Source organism: Ictalurus punctatus, chromosome 16 (assembly GCF_001660625.3).
Source record: "Ictalurus punctatus breed USDA103 chromosome 16, Coco_2.0, whole genome shotgun sequence".
In the NCBI taxonomy this organism is placed as follows: Eukaryota; Metazoa; Chordata; class Actinopteri; order Siluriformes; family Ictaluridae; genus Ictalurus; species Ictalurus punctatus.
Window position 1 is genome coordinate 7,971,195 of NC_030431.2, and position 16,306 is coordinate 7,987,500.

The 16,306-nt window shown below is 37.2% G+C and overlaps 1 protein-coding gene across 2 annotated transcripts in view; it reads left to right on the top strand.

Annotated features, from left to right (window-relative positions):
* Window positions 1-16,306, top strand: part of acads (acyl-CoA dehydrogenase short chain) — a 33,648-nt gene that overhangs the window by 220 nt on the left and 17,122 nt on the right. For both annotated transcript variants that reach the window (XM_053686619.1, XM_053686618.1), the window contains exon 2: window positions 6,300-6,463. In XM_053686619.1, coding sequence (XP_053542594.1) covers window positions 6,300-6,463 — 164 coding nt within the window. The remainder of the gene's footprint in view (window positions 1-6,299; window positions 6,464-16,306) is intronic.

A 16,306-nucleotide genomic window follows, 5' to 3' on the forward strand; every position in this document is an offset into this window, starting at 1 on the left:
TTTAGCTGTCTTCATGGTATAATATCTTCCATATTCTAAAGGAGTCAGCCTGACCTGTTCAACAGTTGAATGGCAGATAAATAGTTTTTTTTTTTTTTTAATTATTCGAATATTTTAATTTTATTTTTTATTATTATTTTTAAAATAAAATCACGCAAGCAGAAATATATCACCTAGCTGGTGTTGGTTAGAGAGCAAGCTGTAATCCTGACAGTGTTGTAGCTAACTTGTGTGAGCAACCTTTTGTCATCGTTAAACTGGTTTGGTTTGCAGACTGAAAATCCCAGCAATAATATATGGAATACACCGTCAACGCTCTGTTTTCGTAGTTAACAGACTGCATTTAATACTCTAAAATTGTATTGCACAGAAAATGACATTAATTTATACACCCTATGCACATGACATGTAGATATACTCTGAGTAGCCAGTTTGGATCACACGCCGCCAATAAGCGCACAGACTTTTACAACCTTTAACACACTTTTTTGTGCTTGCTATATAAGAGCCGTGTACTGGCTTTCAAAATTCCCGTCGTTTATATTACACTTAAACATTAACCACAAATCTGTTTCAGACTCCACTAAACGCGACAGCATGTTTCAAAAAATGACAAATATGGTGCCTTAGAATGACAAGCTGTAAATCATCCTTTATTTCAACCTTCACTTTTCATGCATCACTGCAGGAGTTGATTTTTATAGTGTAGCATACACTCACCGCCCACTTTATTAGGAACAACTGTGCAGATTCATGCAGTTACCTAGTCAGCCAATTATGTGGCAGCAGCACAATGCATACAAAAAGGTTAAGAGCCTCAGTTAACGTTCACATCAAACATCAGAAGGGCGGGGGTTCGGGGGTCCCTCTGTCTAATTGTGGCATGGATATTGGCGACAGATGGGCTGTTTGAGTATTTCAGAAGCTACTGATCTTCTGGGATTTTCACACAGGTCAGTCTCTAGAGTTTACATAGAATGATGCGTAAAACAAACAAACAAGCACACAAACATCCTGTGAGCTGAGGGTTTGCAGACTGCAAGACCTTGTCGATAAGAGAGATCAGAGGAGAATCGCAGAAAGATATGATCTCCCAGGAAGAATATAATAACTCAAGTAATCACTCTACAACCATAGTACATTGAAGTTGAAATTAAATAATGTACAGTCACCTCCGAAAGTATTGGAATGATGAGGCCAATTCATTTGTTTGTGCTATACACCAAAGGCATTTGGGTTTGAGATCAAAAGATGGATAACAGTGTTTCCCTTAATTACATAGACTGTAACCTAGATCTGCCAGTTTAATTTGTCCCACTACAGTTTCATAATGAACCAGATATTTTCTTTAAAAATAAACCGGTTCAACACATGGAACCACTTTTGCGACATTTTTTTGATGGCTTAAATGTATGCTCTAGTCGATTTTGTGTTTGACCACTTGTGAACCACAGTAAACTCCATATCGTTTACCATGCTTTGTGGGTATGACTTTTTTTTGCTGTGTCATCAACATTCATAGCTATACAAGTAATGTTTTATGTTTAAATTACTACAAGAACACAAAATAGTTTACAAGAGGACAAAGTTCGTCATAGAGCTAGACTCTTAATTTTGCTCTCAATGTGCAGTAGATTGATGCATTTAACTTTAAAATGTACAAAATTTTCTTATGAAGATCAGAGGTCTACCCACCACAGTCTCACAAAGTACTGTGGAAAACACTGGCAAGCAAAAGTATAGGAAAATTTATACAGTTGTATAACGTAGGGGTGGACGATATGACCTAAAATCAAAATCTCGTTTAAATGAACAATTTACCTCGATTGCGATTACTGAACGATTATTTTTTTCGGGGGGTGGTTTTTTTTGTCCCCATAGTTTACTGACAAGGTTTGTACTGTAAATATGCTCAACTATTAAAGGTGCAGTCATCAGATTTGAAATGAGTGTATATTTTCAAAAATAAATTAAATTCACAAAAGTAAAACATCAAGTAATGTATTTTCAATATAGTATAGGTTGAATTGAATTTTCAAATGACTCTTTTTGTTTGTGTTTTTGCATTTTCCATACTGTCCCAACTTTTCAATTTTTGGAATTGGGGTTGTATAATGTCACCACGATGAATATGAGAATCACAAAGTTACATTGCTGGAACGGTATTTGTTATGTTACGACGAATATCTTCACAATGGAACTGTTAGGTGAGGGCCTGTTTATCGCTGCTTGCAGCTTTAATTCTTCTTCTACTCCTTTTCTCAAATGAATCGCATTTTAGAGGGGCTGAACATACCCGAAAACACCCCAAACTTTGCAGACGACATTATATTTGGTCAGTCTCATCTAAAGGCCAGTGCTAAATTTCAAAGCTTTTGAGTTTTCACTGCACAGTGTGGGCGTGGCAGTCTCACAAATTTTGATGTTTTGCCATGAAAAAGGAAGTTGTTATAACTCAAACATACAATGTCCAGTCTGCTCCAAACTTCATATCTTTGATAAAAGTTTGGGCTTGATGACATCTACATGGCAAAATTCAGTTATAGTCATAGTGCCACCTACTGGCGACATGAACTGACATGTTTTACACTAACTCAGATGTACAATGTTCAATCTTCACCAAACTTCACATGTTTGATGCGAATCCTAGCCTGAAGACATCTACATGCTAATATTCAGTTATAGTCATAGCGCTACCTACTGGTAACAGGAAGTGATGTTTTACATTTATGTATTCCTAGCAACAGATTAAAAATATGCCAGCAAATTCTAAACAAGCTAGTAACATACTAGAAACATGTTTACACATGCTAGCAACACTTTAAGTGCTAAAGCATGCTATTACTGCTATTAAAAAGGAAGTTGATAAAAAATCAAACATACAATGCCTAATCACATTCGATACAAATCTAGGCCTGAGGTTATCCATATGTTAATGTTCAGTTATAGTCATAGCGCCAAATCAAACTTCACATTTTATACGAATCTATTATTATAGATTACGAAATATTATTATTATTATTATTATTATTATTATTTATTTATTTATTTATTTATTTTTAACTAATAGAAAAAAAAAAGAATTTACAATGGTTTTGGTATTTACTTTCAGATTATACACTGGCTGAAGAATTGGCTCTTTAATGGAGGGCCATGCATCTGAAATATGTCTTTTGTCCCAGGTGGCTCTAACATAGTCAGGTCCATAAGTATTTGGACAGTGACACAATTTTCGTAACTTTGCCTTTGTGCACCACCACAGTGGATTTGAAATTAAGCAGGCAAGATGTGCTTTAATTCTAGAGTTTCAGCTTTAATTCAAGGCATTTAACAAAAATATTGCATTAACTGTTTAGTAATTACAGCAACCTTTTACATAGTCCCTCCATTTTCACAGGCTCAAAAGTTATTAAACATAACAATCATAAATATTATGATTATTTTTAATACTTGCATGTAAATCCATTGCCGTTAATGACTGCCTGAAATCTGGAACCCATCGACATAACCAAATGCTGAGTTTGCTGCCTTGAGATGCTTTGCCAGGCCTCTACTTCAGCTGCCTTCAGTCGCTGATTGTTTGTGGGTCTTTCTGCTTTCAGTTTTGTCTTCAGTAAGTAAAAAGCATGCTCAATTGGGTTGAAGTCAGGTGAACATTCCAGTTCTTTGCTTAAGAGGCTCATGGGTTGCATTCACTGTACTTTTTGGGTCATTGTCCATCTGTACTGTGATGTGCCGTCCAATCAGTTGTGCAGCATTTGACTGACACTGAGCAGAAAGTATTGTTCTGTACACTGCAGAATTCAACCTGCTACTTCTGTCAGCAGTCACATCATCAATAAACACCAGTGACCCAGTTCCACTGGCAGCCATACATGTCCATGCCATAACACGCCCTCCACCATGTTTGGCAGATGATGTGGTATGCTTTGGAGCACGAGCCCTTCCTTTTTTCTTTTTTTTTTTTTAAGCGAAGTCTAACCTGGCCTTTCTGTTCTTAAGGGTTACCAGTGGTTTACATCTGGTAACGGACGAAGGCGTCTCTTAATTGTAGACTTTGACAATAATATGCCTAACCCCTTGAGAGTGCTCTGGACTAGATGTAGTGAAGGGGTATTTCTTCAACAAGGAAAGAATTCTGTGATCATCCACTTTAGTCGTTTTCCATGGCCTTACAGGCCTTTTGGTGTTGCTGAGTTTGCCAGTGCATTCCTTCTTTTTAAGAATGTTCGACATTAGAAGAATGTAGTAGAAACATCACTAGAATTAGTGAATTCTTTATATTTACAGATTCCTTGAGTTAATACTGATGTCTGGTGAAAATTTCATGTGCATAGCTTCATTGGAAATATTTACTGAAAAAAATGTTGACTCGTCCAATACTTATTTCCCCCACTGTATTTCCTTATCAAAATTTTCTCATGACGAGGGATGTTATGTACAGTGTCCTCCACTATTATTGGCACCCTTGGGAAATTTGAGCAAAGAAAGCTGTGAAAAATATTCGATATTGTTTAACCTTTTGAGTCAAAAAATCTCCAAGGATCACAGCTGGAGAATTGCAGAAGAATTGCATCTTAGAGTCAGAATATCTCCACAACTACAATCCAAAGTCAACTACATCACCACAAGTTGTTGGGAAGGGTTTCAAGAAAAAAGCCTCTACTCTCATCCAAAAACAAACTCAAGCATCTTCAGTTTGCCAGACACTACTGGAACTTCAAATGGGATCGGGTTCTATGGTCAGATGAAACCAAAATAGAGCTTTTTGGCAATAAACACCAGAGGTGGTTTTGGTGCACACAGAGAGGTAACTATATAGAAAAGTACCTCATGCCCACGGTTAAATATGGTGGTGGCTCTTCAATGTTTTGAGGCTGTTTTTCTGCCAGAGGACCTGGACATTTTGTTAGGATACATGGAATTCATGGATTCTATCAAATATAAATGGATATTGAATGAAAACATGACTGCCTCTGCCAGAAGCTTAAAATCGGCCATGGTTGGATCTTAGAGCAGGACAGTGATCCAAAACATACATTAAAATCAACACAAAATGGTTTACTGACCAAAAAACCAAGATCCTGCCATGGCCATCCCTGACTTGAAACCCATAGAAAACCTGTGGGGTGAACTTAAGAGGAGAGTCCACCAGCATGGACCTCGAAATTTGAAGGATCTGGAGAGATTCTGTATGGAGGAATGGTCTCGGATCCCTTGCCATGTATTCTCCAACCTCATCAGGCATTATAGGAGAAGACTCGGAGCTGTTAGGGTGCCAATATTAGTGGAGGGCACTGTATGTTTGTGCCATCTAAATTTTTTTATTTGTGGTTTACATGTGCTTTACATGGTTGTTTAGAATGTTAAATAAAAGAAGTAAAAAAAAAAAATCTGCCTATAACTTACCTTCATCATCTATCTTGGGGTACTGGTTTGGATACCAAGACAGAGATCAGAGAGTGCTAACAGATGTGTAGTTGAGAAACTGTCACTTAAACTTGATGTCTATTGTTTATTCAAAATGGATGTTTCCACAAAAGCATGTCTTTTGTTTGCTCTGTCTGAGCATATAAAGCTCATAAAAAGCTACCTTAACGGCACAGTTACAGGCCTGAGCGGCTATTGGTACTGTTCTACTATAGCGAACTTCAAACATTCATGCAACATTTTGGACTGAAATTGCAGTACAGCAACAACAGCAGACAGTAAAATCTGGCGTTAAGAACAAGCTGCCTGGCTAATGTTAGTGATTGCTCTAATGTTGATGATTACCTTCTCAAAACAGTGATTAGTATGGTCGTTGTAATAGATTTAATCAAGTACTGTGTCTGTATATTAACTGGTCCAAAGCTAATACTGCTCTAAATTAATTTAAAAGTAGAGAACAGGTACTTTACACTGTTTAGTGTGTGCAGCCATTTTGATTTGACGTCACTCCATAAACGGGGAATCTTCAATTGGTGATAATTAGGAGGCTCAATACACCCAGGTTTTACTGCACATAAGCTCATGTGCAGTACATAACACTTACATTGTGCCATTTCACTTTTCCTCTATTTCAGCGTCTTATTTATTTAAATGCAGAAAACAGATGAGTGCTGTATTAGGTGTACCCAAGTGCAGTAGCTGCTGTTATGCCAATGTGATATTTAACTTTTATCTGTATCTGAATTTATTTTTCTGCTAGTTTTTGATTATATATTTTTCTCACAGCCTGTCCCCTGTTTCCTCTGTAATCAATACAGAAAAATAATATTGAATTCAAAATCCAGTACATCATGTTCTGTGTGTTTCAGCCCTGAACAGAGCTGTGAGATTTGGCAAAAATTGCTTCACTCAGCTTGCAGGATTACCTGAACTCCATCAAATTCTGAGGCAGACATGTCAGGATTATGCAGCAAAAGAACTTGCTCCGATTGCTGCACAGCTTGACAAAAATCATTCTTTCCCAGCTAAGCAGGTAAGTAACTTGAAGCTGCAGTACATAGCCCTTTTTGTTGCTGTTGTTGTTGTTGTTGTTGTTGTTAAAAAATGCAAACCATCAGGTCAGTCACGAAAATGTACGTGGTGTGATGTGAATAACATTGATTATCTCGTTACAAAGGCACCTGTCAGTTCTCAAAGTTGATCTGAACATAAGGATCTGAGTGACTTTGACAAGGGCCAATTGTGATGGCTAGACGACTGGGTCAGAGCATCTCTGTCTTGTGGGGGTGTTCCTGGTATGCAGTGTGTAATACAGATGTAGCCATTAAAAATGCACGTCAAACCAAAAGGGATCCAACGATTTCATGTGGTATCATGCCTGTGCTGCGGGCACAGGGAATACAAGACCAGTAGGAGGCAGTCATGTTTCATTTGAATAAACACTGCTTGCTAGAAGATACAGTAGTTCTGTTGGACATATACTGTACAAGCTTATATACTTTTACCAAACAAACTGTGCTTTTTCTAGTATTGAAGCCTATGATCTGCTTCTGCTGTGAACCTCTCTCAGAACCATTTTGCAACAATCAGCAGAGCACATTAAACTTTTTTCAATTAATTTAAATTTTATTTAAGCAGCTTTGCAGAAATATATAAACACAGGATACAGATTTTAAGTGTGTGAATTTATCCCTATTGAGCAAGCTGGTGGTGACAGCGGCAAGGGAAAACTCCCTAAGATGAAATGAGGAAGAAACCTTGAGAGGAACCAGACTCAGAAGGGAGCCCATCCTCATGTGGGTAACAGCAGATAGTGTGAAAGTAAAAGAAAGTTAATTATGGTTTTTATATGAAGTCTATTTGTTGAACTAGTCCACTATTCACCAAAGAAGACCTCGGTGCAAAACTACATGTGGTAATTGCAGTCCAAGCAATACCGTCCTAAGCAATCTCCAGGCTGTGGCCGCCAGTTGATGAGCGCTCCATCCAGAGGTAGGGCATCAGGATGGATCAGGCAGGTCCGAAGAGCAGAAACGGTCAGGATCACTGGAATCTCCATAAAATCATGTGTGGCTCGACAGAAAGGAAGAGGGAGGTAAAGAGAGGAAGCGATTATTAGGTATGCTTACTATCATGTGATTGATAAGACTGTGTACTTTGCGTAAAAGAAAGTCTATTCATGGTAAGCTTGAGTAAGCAAATATGTTTTCAGCCTAGACTTAAACACTGAGACTGTGTCTGAGTCCCGAACACTAATTGGAAGGCTGTTCCATAACTGTGCGGCATTGTATAAGAAAGGCTCTTCCCCCTGCTGTAGCCTTCACTATTCGAGGTACCAACAAGTAGTCTGCACCTTTTGATCTAAGTAGATGTGGCAGATCATAGAAGTCCAAAAGTTCACTTGGGTACTCTGGCGCGAGACTGTTTAGTGCTTTATAGGTCAGTACTAGTATTTTATAATCAATGCGAATTTTACCGGGAACCGATGCAATGTGAATAAGATCATGGTGATGTGGTCGTATCTTCTGGTTCTAGTAAGGACTCTTGCAGCTGCATTCCGGAATAACTGGAGTTTGTTTATGCACCTACTGGAACATCCAGACAGTAAAACATTACAATAATCAAGTCTAGAGGTGACGAAAGCATAAACTAATATTTATGCATCATGTAGTGACATTATATTTCTTATCTTAGCAATATTTCTGAGATGAAAGGAGGCTATCCTAGTAATATGATCTACATGAGCGTCAAATGAAAGACTGGAGTCAATCATCACACCAAGGTCTTTTACTGCTGCACATGATGGAATAGAAAGACCATCCAGAGTTACTATGAGATCAGAGAGTTTACTTCTAGTTACTACGTTTGGTCATAGTAAAAGTATTTCTGTCTTGTCAGAATTAAGTAAAAGGAAGTTAATAAGCATCCAATGTCTATTCTTCTTTACACATTCCTCAACTTTATGCAGTTGCTGTCTGTCATCTGGCTTTGCTGAAACCTACAACTGTGTATCATCAGCATAACAGTGTAAGTTAATTCCATTTTTATGAATAATTTGACCCAGAGGTAGCATATATAAAGTAAAAAGCAGTGGGCCTAAAACAGACCTTGTGGAACGCCAAACTTTACCTCGGTATACGTGGAGAAGTCGCCATTTACATCTATGAACTGATGGCGATCGGTCAAATAAGACCTGAGCCAGGAGAGGGCTGTTCTCTTAATGCCAACAACCTTTTCTAGTCTACCAGGGATAATAGTATGATCCATAATATCAAAAGCTGCACTAAGGTCAAGTAACACAAGCAAGGAGCCACAGCCCTGATCAGAGGCCAATAGTAGGTCGTTTACTACTTTAACCAGTGCTGTCTCTGTGCTATGATGAGGCCTAAATCGTGATTGATACATTTCATGAATGTTATTCCTGTGTTGGAATGAGCATAGCTGCTGTGCTACAAACTTTTCTAATATCTTGGAGATAAAGGGAAGATTTGATATTGGTCTATAGCTGGACAATTGACGGGGGTCGAGGTCAGGTTTTTTAATTGGGGGTTTGATAACTGCTAGTTTAAATGATTTAGATACATATCCAGTGCTAAGGGAAGAATTGATTATTTTTAGAAGGGATTCAATTACTCCCGGACAAATCTGTTTAAAGAAACATGTAGAGCTGCAACAACTAATTGATAAAATCGATAATAATCGATTATGAAAATCGTTGTCAACTAATTTTATTATCGATTAGTTGTTCTGCGCGCGGCACGGGGGAGATTTACTCATTACGTTACTTCTGTTCTGAAAACATGCTTTGGAGAGTAAATGCTAAAGTTGTGTCCCAAATAAAGTACTCTACAATTATACTGTGCACTGTGTACTCTACCGTCTCGTGTGTGGATTTTAGAAAGGTAATATCATCTCAAATATATCACTAGCAGGTTTTTTTTCTAACCAGAAGTATAAGCCGCTTCCTAGTTGACGGTACATGACGTTATACACACACTAGCATAAGCAAACACCCAGATTCATGGACAATGACTTTCTTCAGTTTACTGTTTGTGTGTTTTATATACTGTTTTATTTTATTCATTTATTTTAGTTTATATTGTTTATAAGTATTTATGCATTATTTTTTATGGATTCACAAAAACCGAAAGTATTCGGCTTCTACAAGATTATGCACTTTAAAGACCAGTCTAATTTGATGCAAAGATTTGTATATTAGCAGGAATGCAGCACAACATGGAGGTGAAAGCAGTGGTCTGTTTATTTAAATATGAAAGTGCAATAAAAATGTTGTCCCTAAAATCAATCAATACTCGTGATAAATAATAGTGTTCTCAATATTGATCAAAATAATCGTGATGATCATTTTGGCCATAATCGTGCAGCCCTACTTCACAGAGACATGGCTGCATACGGACTTCCCGTACTATTGTGCCTCCATACATGGCTTCAGGATTATTAAGGCAGACAGGGACGTTACGTTTAGTGGTAACAGAACCTGCCCAATTCTGATTTCAGTTTTTGTGAATGAAAGGTGGTGCAACCACTATCAGCTGACAAGGAAGCGGCATATGATATTATACACGCTACTTTTGATAAGTTACAGTCTAAACAACCTGACGCTTTTGTGGTAATTACTGGAGACTTTATCCATTTAAATCTGGATTCCACTCTCCCAACTTTCCACCAGGTTTTTGACTGCACTACACGATAAAAAAAAAAAAGAACACTGGACTTTTTGTATGCAAATGTTAAAGAAGCATACAGAGGTACTATCCTACCTCCACTCGATGGATCAGACCATAATTTAGTCTTGTTAACACCTCAGTATGTTCCTGCTTTATGGGATTAATTTTCCGTCAAAAGTATTGTGGTCACGGATTAAAAAAATATTTTCAAACATTTAAAAACGCGTAAAAATATATTGTACAAAACTGAAAAATAAATGCAAAGTTATCAGAATAGCAAACAATGAGGTCACGGATTGAAAAATCATAAGCGTGAATCAAAAATTTAAAAACGCATTTACAATTATCTTGCACAAACCTGAAACATGAATTCAGTTTTCTGAATTGCACACAAAATCATGTTTCCTTGGTTATATTGCTCTGTTTTTCTGCTCTCTGACATTTACTGGTAATGTTTTCTCTCTTTTTGAACACTTATGCTGTTTTCCCTTTGTTTCCACCTTCTCCACTTGTTTTTCCGAATGTTGCAGTTCGAGATTCATGTAAACATCACTTCACTGCGACTCATGGCTGTTGTGTTCATGGACATGCATAGACTCTGCGTTGGCCGATGGATCGTAGGTCTACGTCTGCGCCATATTGGTCCGGGCAACAGTAATAAGTCTCAGTGTATATTATAGTTTATATTATAAACAGAATTACAGATAATCGAGATTTTCATCTTCACTGTCATTTTTCTGCAAACCGACTTTTATGACCAGCTCCTCGTTTCGGCAGAGCGACTGACATATTGTGAGTCTTACTGTAATTACTTGGCTGCTAACTTTTCAGACCTGGAGCACAAGAAAATCTAAAAGATGGGGTTGAAGACAGAAAAAAACTTAATGCACATTTCCTTAAATTATATTACATTTAAGGATGTCTCAGCATTTATTAACCAAGAAAAAGAAGTAAATCTATGCTTGACAAGCGTTTATGACAACAAATAATTTTCCAAGTCTAACTATCGAGATTCGAAGTAACTGGAGACAGAACTTTTTTTGTACTCCACGTAGATCATAAACCATTGAAATCATTTGAGAAATGTAAATGAGATGCGAAAATGTCAGAGAGTAAAAAGAACAGGGTAATATAACCAAGGAAACATGACTTTGTGTGTGATTCAAAAAACTGAATTCAGTTTTGTGCAATATAATTTTAAACGCGTTGCCTGTCTCCACAAGGATTGTGAGGAGGTGGACTCAGGTTGCCAGTGTGGCCCTGCAGGACTGCTTTGAAACATTATCCATACAGATTTCTAGGTGTCCTTGGGGAAATGGACAATATGTGAGAATGGGTTGTAGATACCCTAGGCATGCCTATAGCAGGTGCCAATTGGATAAATTCATGTGATGAACAAAAGTTATTGTCAGTGATTTTAAACTGTAAAAATGTTGTCCCTAACTCGAAAAAGAAACTTCATAAATCATATTTTTGAGTAACTGTACTCTTATTGCTCTGATTGCTGCTGTTTGGCATGTTCAGGCACTGAAAACAATATTTGAATCTTCAAAAAATAAGACTTATAACTGAAAAAAATTCAAATAAAACTTTTATGAAAAAATAGAGCACTTTCTTTTACATTCATTTTTTTTTAAATCTCAATTTTAATTTAAAAATTATTTAGTTCAGCTTTGTTTTATGTTTTTCACAGTTGTAGTTTCATTTAGTTGTAGATGTGTTGATTACACATTTCACTCTACACACGTTTTGTCATCCATCTTTCTGGGTTTTTTTTTTTTTTTGTGAGTAATCCTTATTCTTTTTAAAGTTATTATCCATAATTTGGCTTCATGCACGCCCCTAATAGACAGAGTCATGTATGTAAATATGATCTAATATTGAAAATAATATATGCAAATAAATAAATTGCTGTTCACTTTCCAATACAATTAAGCTTTTATTAAATATTAATTACAAAGAGTACAGTCAGTTATAAAGTCAGTTATTATCAGAAGTGTTTTAATCCAGTAATTTTACAAAAATTATTTTTTTTTAAAAAGTGGGAATGTTGTTTGTCTGTTTCGGATAAGTTTGTTATTTTGATCTCTTATCCGCTTCCAGTCACGGGCTGTCTGGTGGAATTTCTGACCAACCGCATCTGACAGTGTTTGATGCAGGTTGTTAGGCAGTGCATCTTTCCCCCTGGATCCATTGACATGAACGGAACCTGCCCAGTTCTGATAAATGTTGAGGGGAATTAAGCTTTTAAACAAAAGCACAGCAAAATGATCTGCCCATGGTCTCCCATCTGCTCCTGCTGAATCTAGATACAGTTTTTTCTCTTTGTCCAGGGACACGTGATTTAAAATCACATATGGTAGAATCACTGCCTGCAGGAGAGACCGGCAAACACGATGCTGTGAATGTGACGTGATTCTCAGCATTTCAGGCAATCTCAAACAGAATGAGGACATTGCCGAAGGGCAATACTGTGAAGTGGTGGATGGAAGACAAAATGCTGAAAACTCTGATTCTTGAACTGCCGGATCGTCAGGCTCAAGCATCGAAATAGTTATCAGTTGGTGATTTGTTAGTTCTGTCAGGTTGAAAGTGTGGGCAGTCAAGGGTGTAGATGCCGCAGATGGAAAACCTAAATCAGCAACCACCCAAGTGCCCATGGCCTGATGGCAAATGGTCTTCTTGAGCAGGCTGATGGCAAGGAGATGGCGGACTCTCAAAACACTGTTGGCAGTCATTTTGAGCGCCCAAAGGCATTGGGGTCACTGAAGGAACAGTGACGGGACTGTCTACTGTGCATGTAGATTGATCAGCTCTCCGCTGATGAGACTGGGGTTTCTTCTCAGTCAAACATCCTTCAGCGTCTTGGGGAACCTGGAGCCTATCCCAGGGAGCATTGGGCACAAGGCGGGGTACACCCTGGACAGAGTGCCAATCCATCGCAGGGCACACTCGCATACACATTCACACACCCATTCATACACTACAGACACTTTGGACATGCCAATCAGCCTACCATGCATATCTTTGGACTGGGGGAGGAAACCAGAGTACCCGGAGGAAACCCCCGCAGCACGGGGAGAACATGCACACACAGGGCCACGGTGGGAATCTAACCCCTGACCCTGGAGGTGTGAGGTGAAGAGCTAATCACTAAGCCACCGTGCACCCCTCATTCAAACATGCCTCCAGCAAACCAACCCTTGCCTCCAAATTCCGAAGCCTCCTTGTGAAAGCAACTATTTGGTCTTTGGAGATGCTGACTGCAGCAGGGCATTGACAGCTGATCAGTGCAGTATGTAGAAGCGAAAAATGAACTTAGTTTTGAATACATTGTTGTCATCCCACTGAACTGCACATGGTACTGTCAGCATTGCAATAAACTAGCAATTGCCCACTGATTTTCTTTTTTACAAACCAGGTAATCACTGTTTTTTTCCTGGCTGTAGACATGAATGTTAGAAATAATTACGCCCAAATACTTAATTTAAGAGGCTTTCTTACCTTTTGTTTGTTGCGCTTAGAAACTGCATCGCTATGCTTGGAATAAAATGCCTTTGCCTCCACTGCTGTTTCTTATAGAGAATGCAAATGCCTGCAGTGACTTGAATTAGATAGAATTTATAGCTTAGGGCCCTTCCTCCAAGACACAAATTTGTATTGATAGGGATAAATTATGTCTCACACACTCATCTTGAAAATGTAAATGTTTTCATCTATGTTTACTGCGTTTAGACCTTCTTTAAAATATGTATCCACCCCAAATTACCAAATGAAAAGACAGTTAAATAAATAAAATTTAATAACTACTGCAATTCTAAGAACGACTGGTAACTTGTTAATAGTTCAAATAGGGTTTTATAAATAATCTCATTATTATGAAAGTAATTTTCAAGTGCATTGTTTTTTAATCCAATCTCATTATTATGAAGGTAATTTTAAAGTGCTTCAAAAAACGCACTTTTTTCACACAAGACGGACAAAAATTTGATACTGTAACTGTTGTTGCTTGACTGTGAATTGTAATACTCACCGAGTTGTGCAAAACTTTTATAATGTACACATTATGAATTCACAATAGACATGAATGAAAAAAGAAAACTTAATGAGACTACGAACTTGAAAAATATAGACTTTATATCTCACAACTGTTAATTGAGTAATATTTAAATCGGTGGACTGAAATGAATAATATTTAAGTACACTTTATCTCGTGAATAGCTGCAATAGCTGAGTGCACAATGAAGTGTGGGTTTACATAACGCACAAATGATCCGCTGCATTACACTCATGCAGTCACATGTAAATGGATTTTCCAATGCCCTTATTACTAAATATTTAGGCTATTTTTAATTAATATTTTATTGTGGATATTTTATGTTTTCTCGAGATTACCACATTAAACGTGCAATTAACAAATTATCAGACACCATCAGAGAATGATGTTCAATCCTCAGCTCAGGGGGTTTATATTTATTCAGGGCATTGAAAATATATGATCGTCATATTTGTTTTATCAAGTCAATCACGTGGAGCCAGTGTACGAATTTGAATCAAGTAAATTCACTGAGCTTTTTGTCTGGCATAAACAGTTAAATGTAAGTTCTTTGCTCTTGGTCACTGTCAATCGAGTTAAAATAATAGCATTGAGAAATACTGTTGGTTAATTGATAAATAAATAAATGTTAGATTTACAAGTATCTCAGGAATCTCATTTATGTCTTCAGATCTCCATCAGCCCTTTCAGCCTGTTCTACAATGATTAAATATTAGTTCTGTGCTGCTATGAGCTAGAAAGTGTGGTTTACCGAAGAGTTCAGGCACCTGGACAGTCCGAATGAACACACACACTGACACATATGAATGTTCACAGAGACTTCCGGTTTATTCATTCAAAACAGAAATATTTATACACATTGTACACATTGATAACAGCAGTGCGTGGATGGTTTCTACTGGTGCAAGTGCTGCCAGCCAGATAGACAAAACAAAACACACAGCACACTATGAAAATAAGTCTTTTCTAGAGACATGTGCCAGCTATAAGAAAGTTGATCAGCTTATTTAAAGATGTAATTAAATGAATACATTCATCATGGGTATTTGATAGCAGTTCATAATATAAGAGAGTACATGATATAAGAGAATTTCCTTTCAATAAACAAGCATCAAATATTTATTTTTAAATAACTTAAACAATAAAGAGTCCTAATTGAAAGTAACACAAACATGATCCATATTAGGAAAAAGGCTAATAGCCTTCTAAGGAGATAGCCTACTAAGCTTAATGTCAAAATGATATTAAGTGCAACCCATAGTAATTAAACATCATTTAGCATTTTATTAATATTTCATGAAGTTATTATAATATCTATTTTTTTATATTAAATTATTTATAACTAAGCACATTTTCTGTCTTTACATTTTATTAGTTTTTTGTTTATCAGTTGTTCCTTTTAGATGGGTTCCCCCAGTACAGTGTTGCCATGTCTGCTGATAATATTGTGTTATTCTGGGGGATTAAATCAAAACATGAAAACTGTCTAGTGATCTCTGGAAACCATGAGCTTAAATGAAGTGAATGCGCTGTGCGTGTGAGCCGGTACGAGTTGGTGAAGAGAGAGCAACTGAACAGTTGCTACTCTTGATTATGATTGGTGAGGAATTATTTAATAAAGAAGTTTGAATTAAAACCCACCTTGTAGCGTTAACATTATTATTAATTTACCGCTGTCTCTACACGAGCAGGTCGCAGGTGCAGGTCATTTTGCGGGATCAATAAAAGATGGCGGTTGAGAGTTGAGAGAAGCAGATGATGTACAGAGTTACTATCTTCATCATAATGGCTTCTTTGCAGTATTTACACACTTGTTCGGTTGACTGAGGTGATGAAAAGCAGTGTGAAAGTAACTGTTGCGTAGTGTAGATGTATTTTGGAGTTTTAGTTTTTATTCTGATTGTATTATACAACTATGAACAGGTCACTCGCACCGGTGCTCCTAAATATTTATTCACAGTCGCACAAAGTACTTTTCAGTTACAAATGCGAGTGAAATGGTCGCACTGTAGAGCCCTGTGTATTATGTGACTCGATCATGCTTACTTTGAATAATTGAATCTTGTAATTAGAAACTTGTTTAAATTAGGTTTAGCATAACTTTTGATGGGAAACTTTATATTTTTATGTG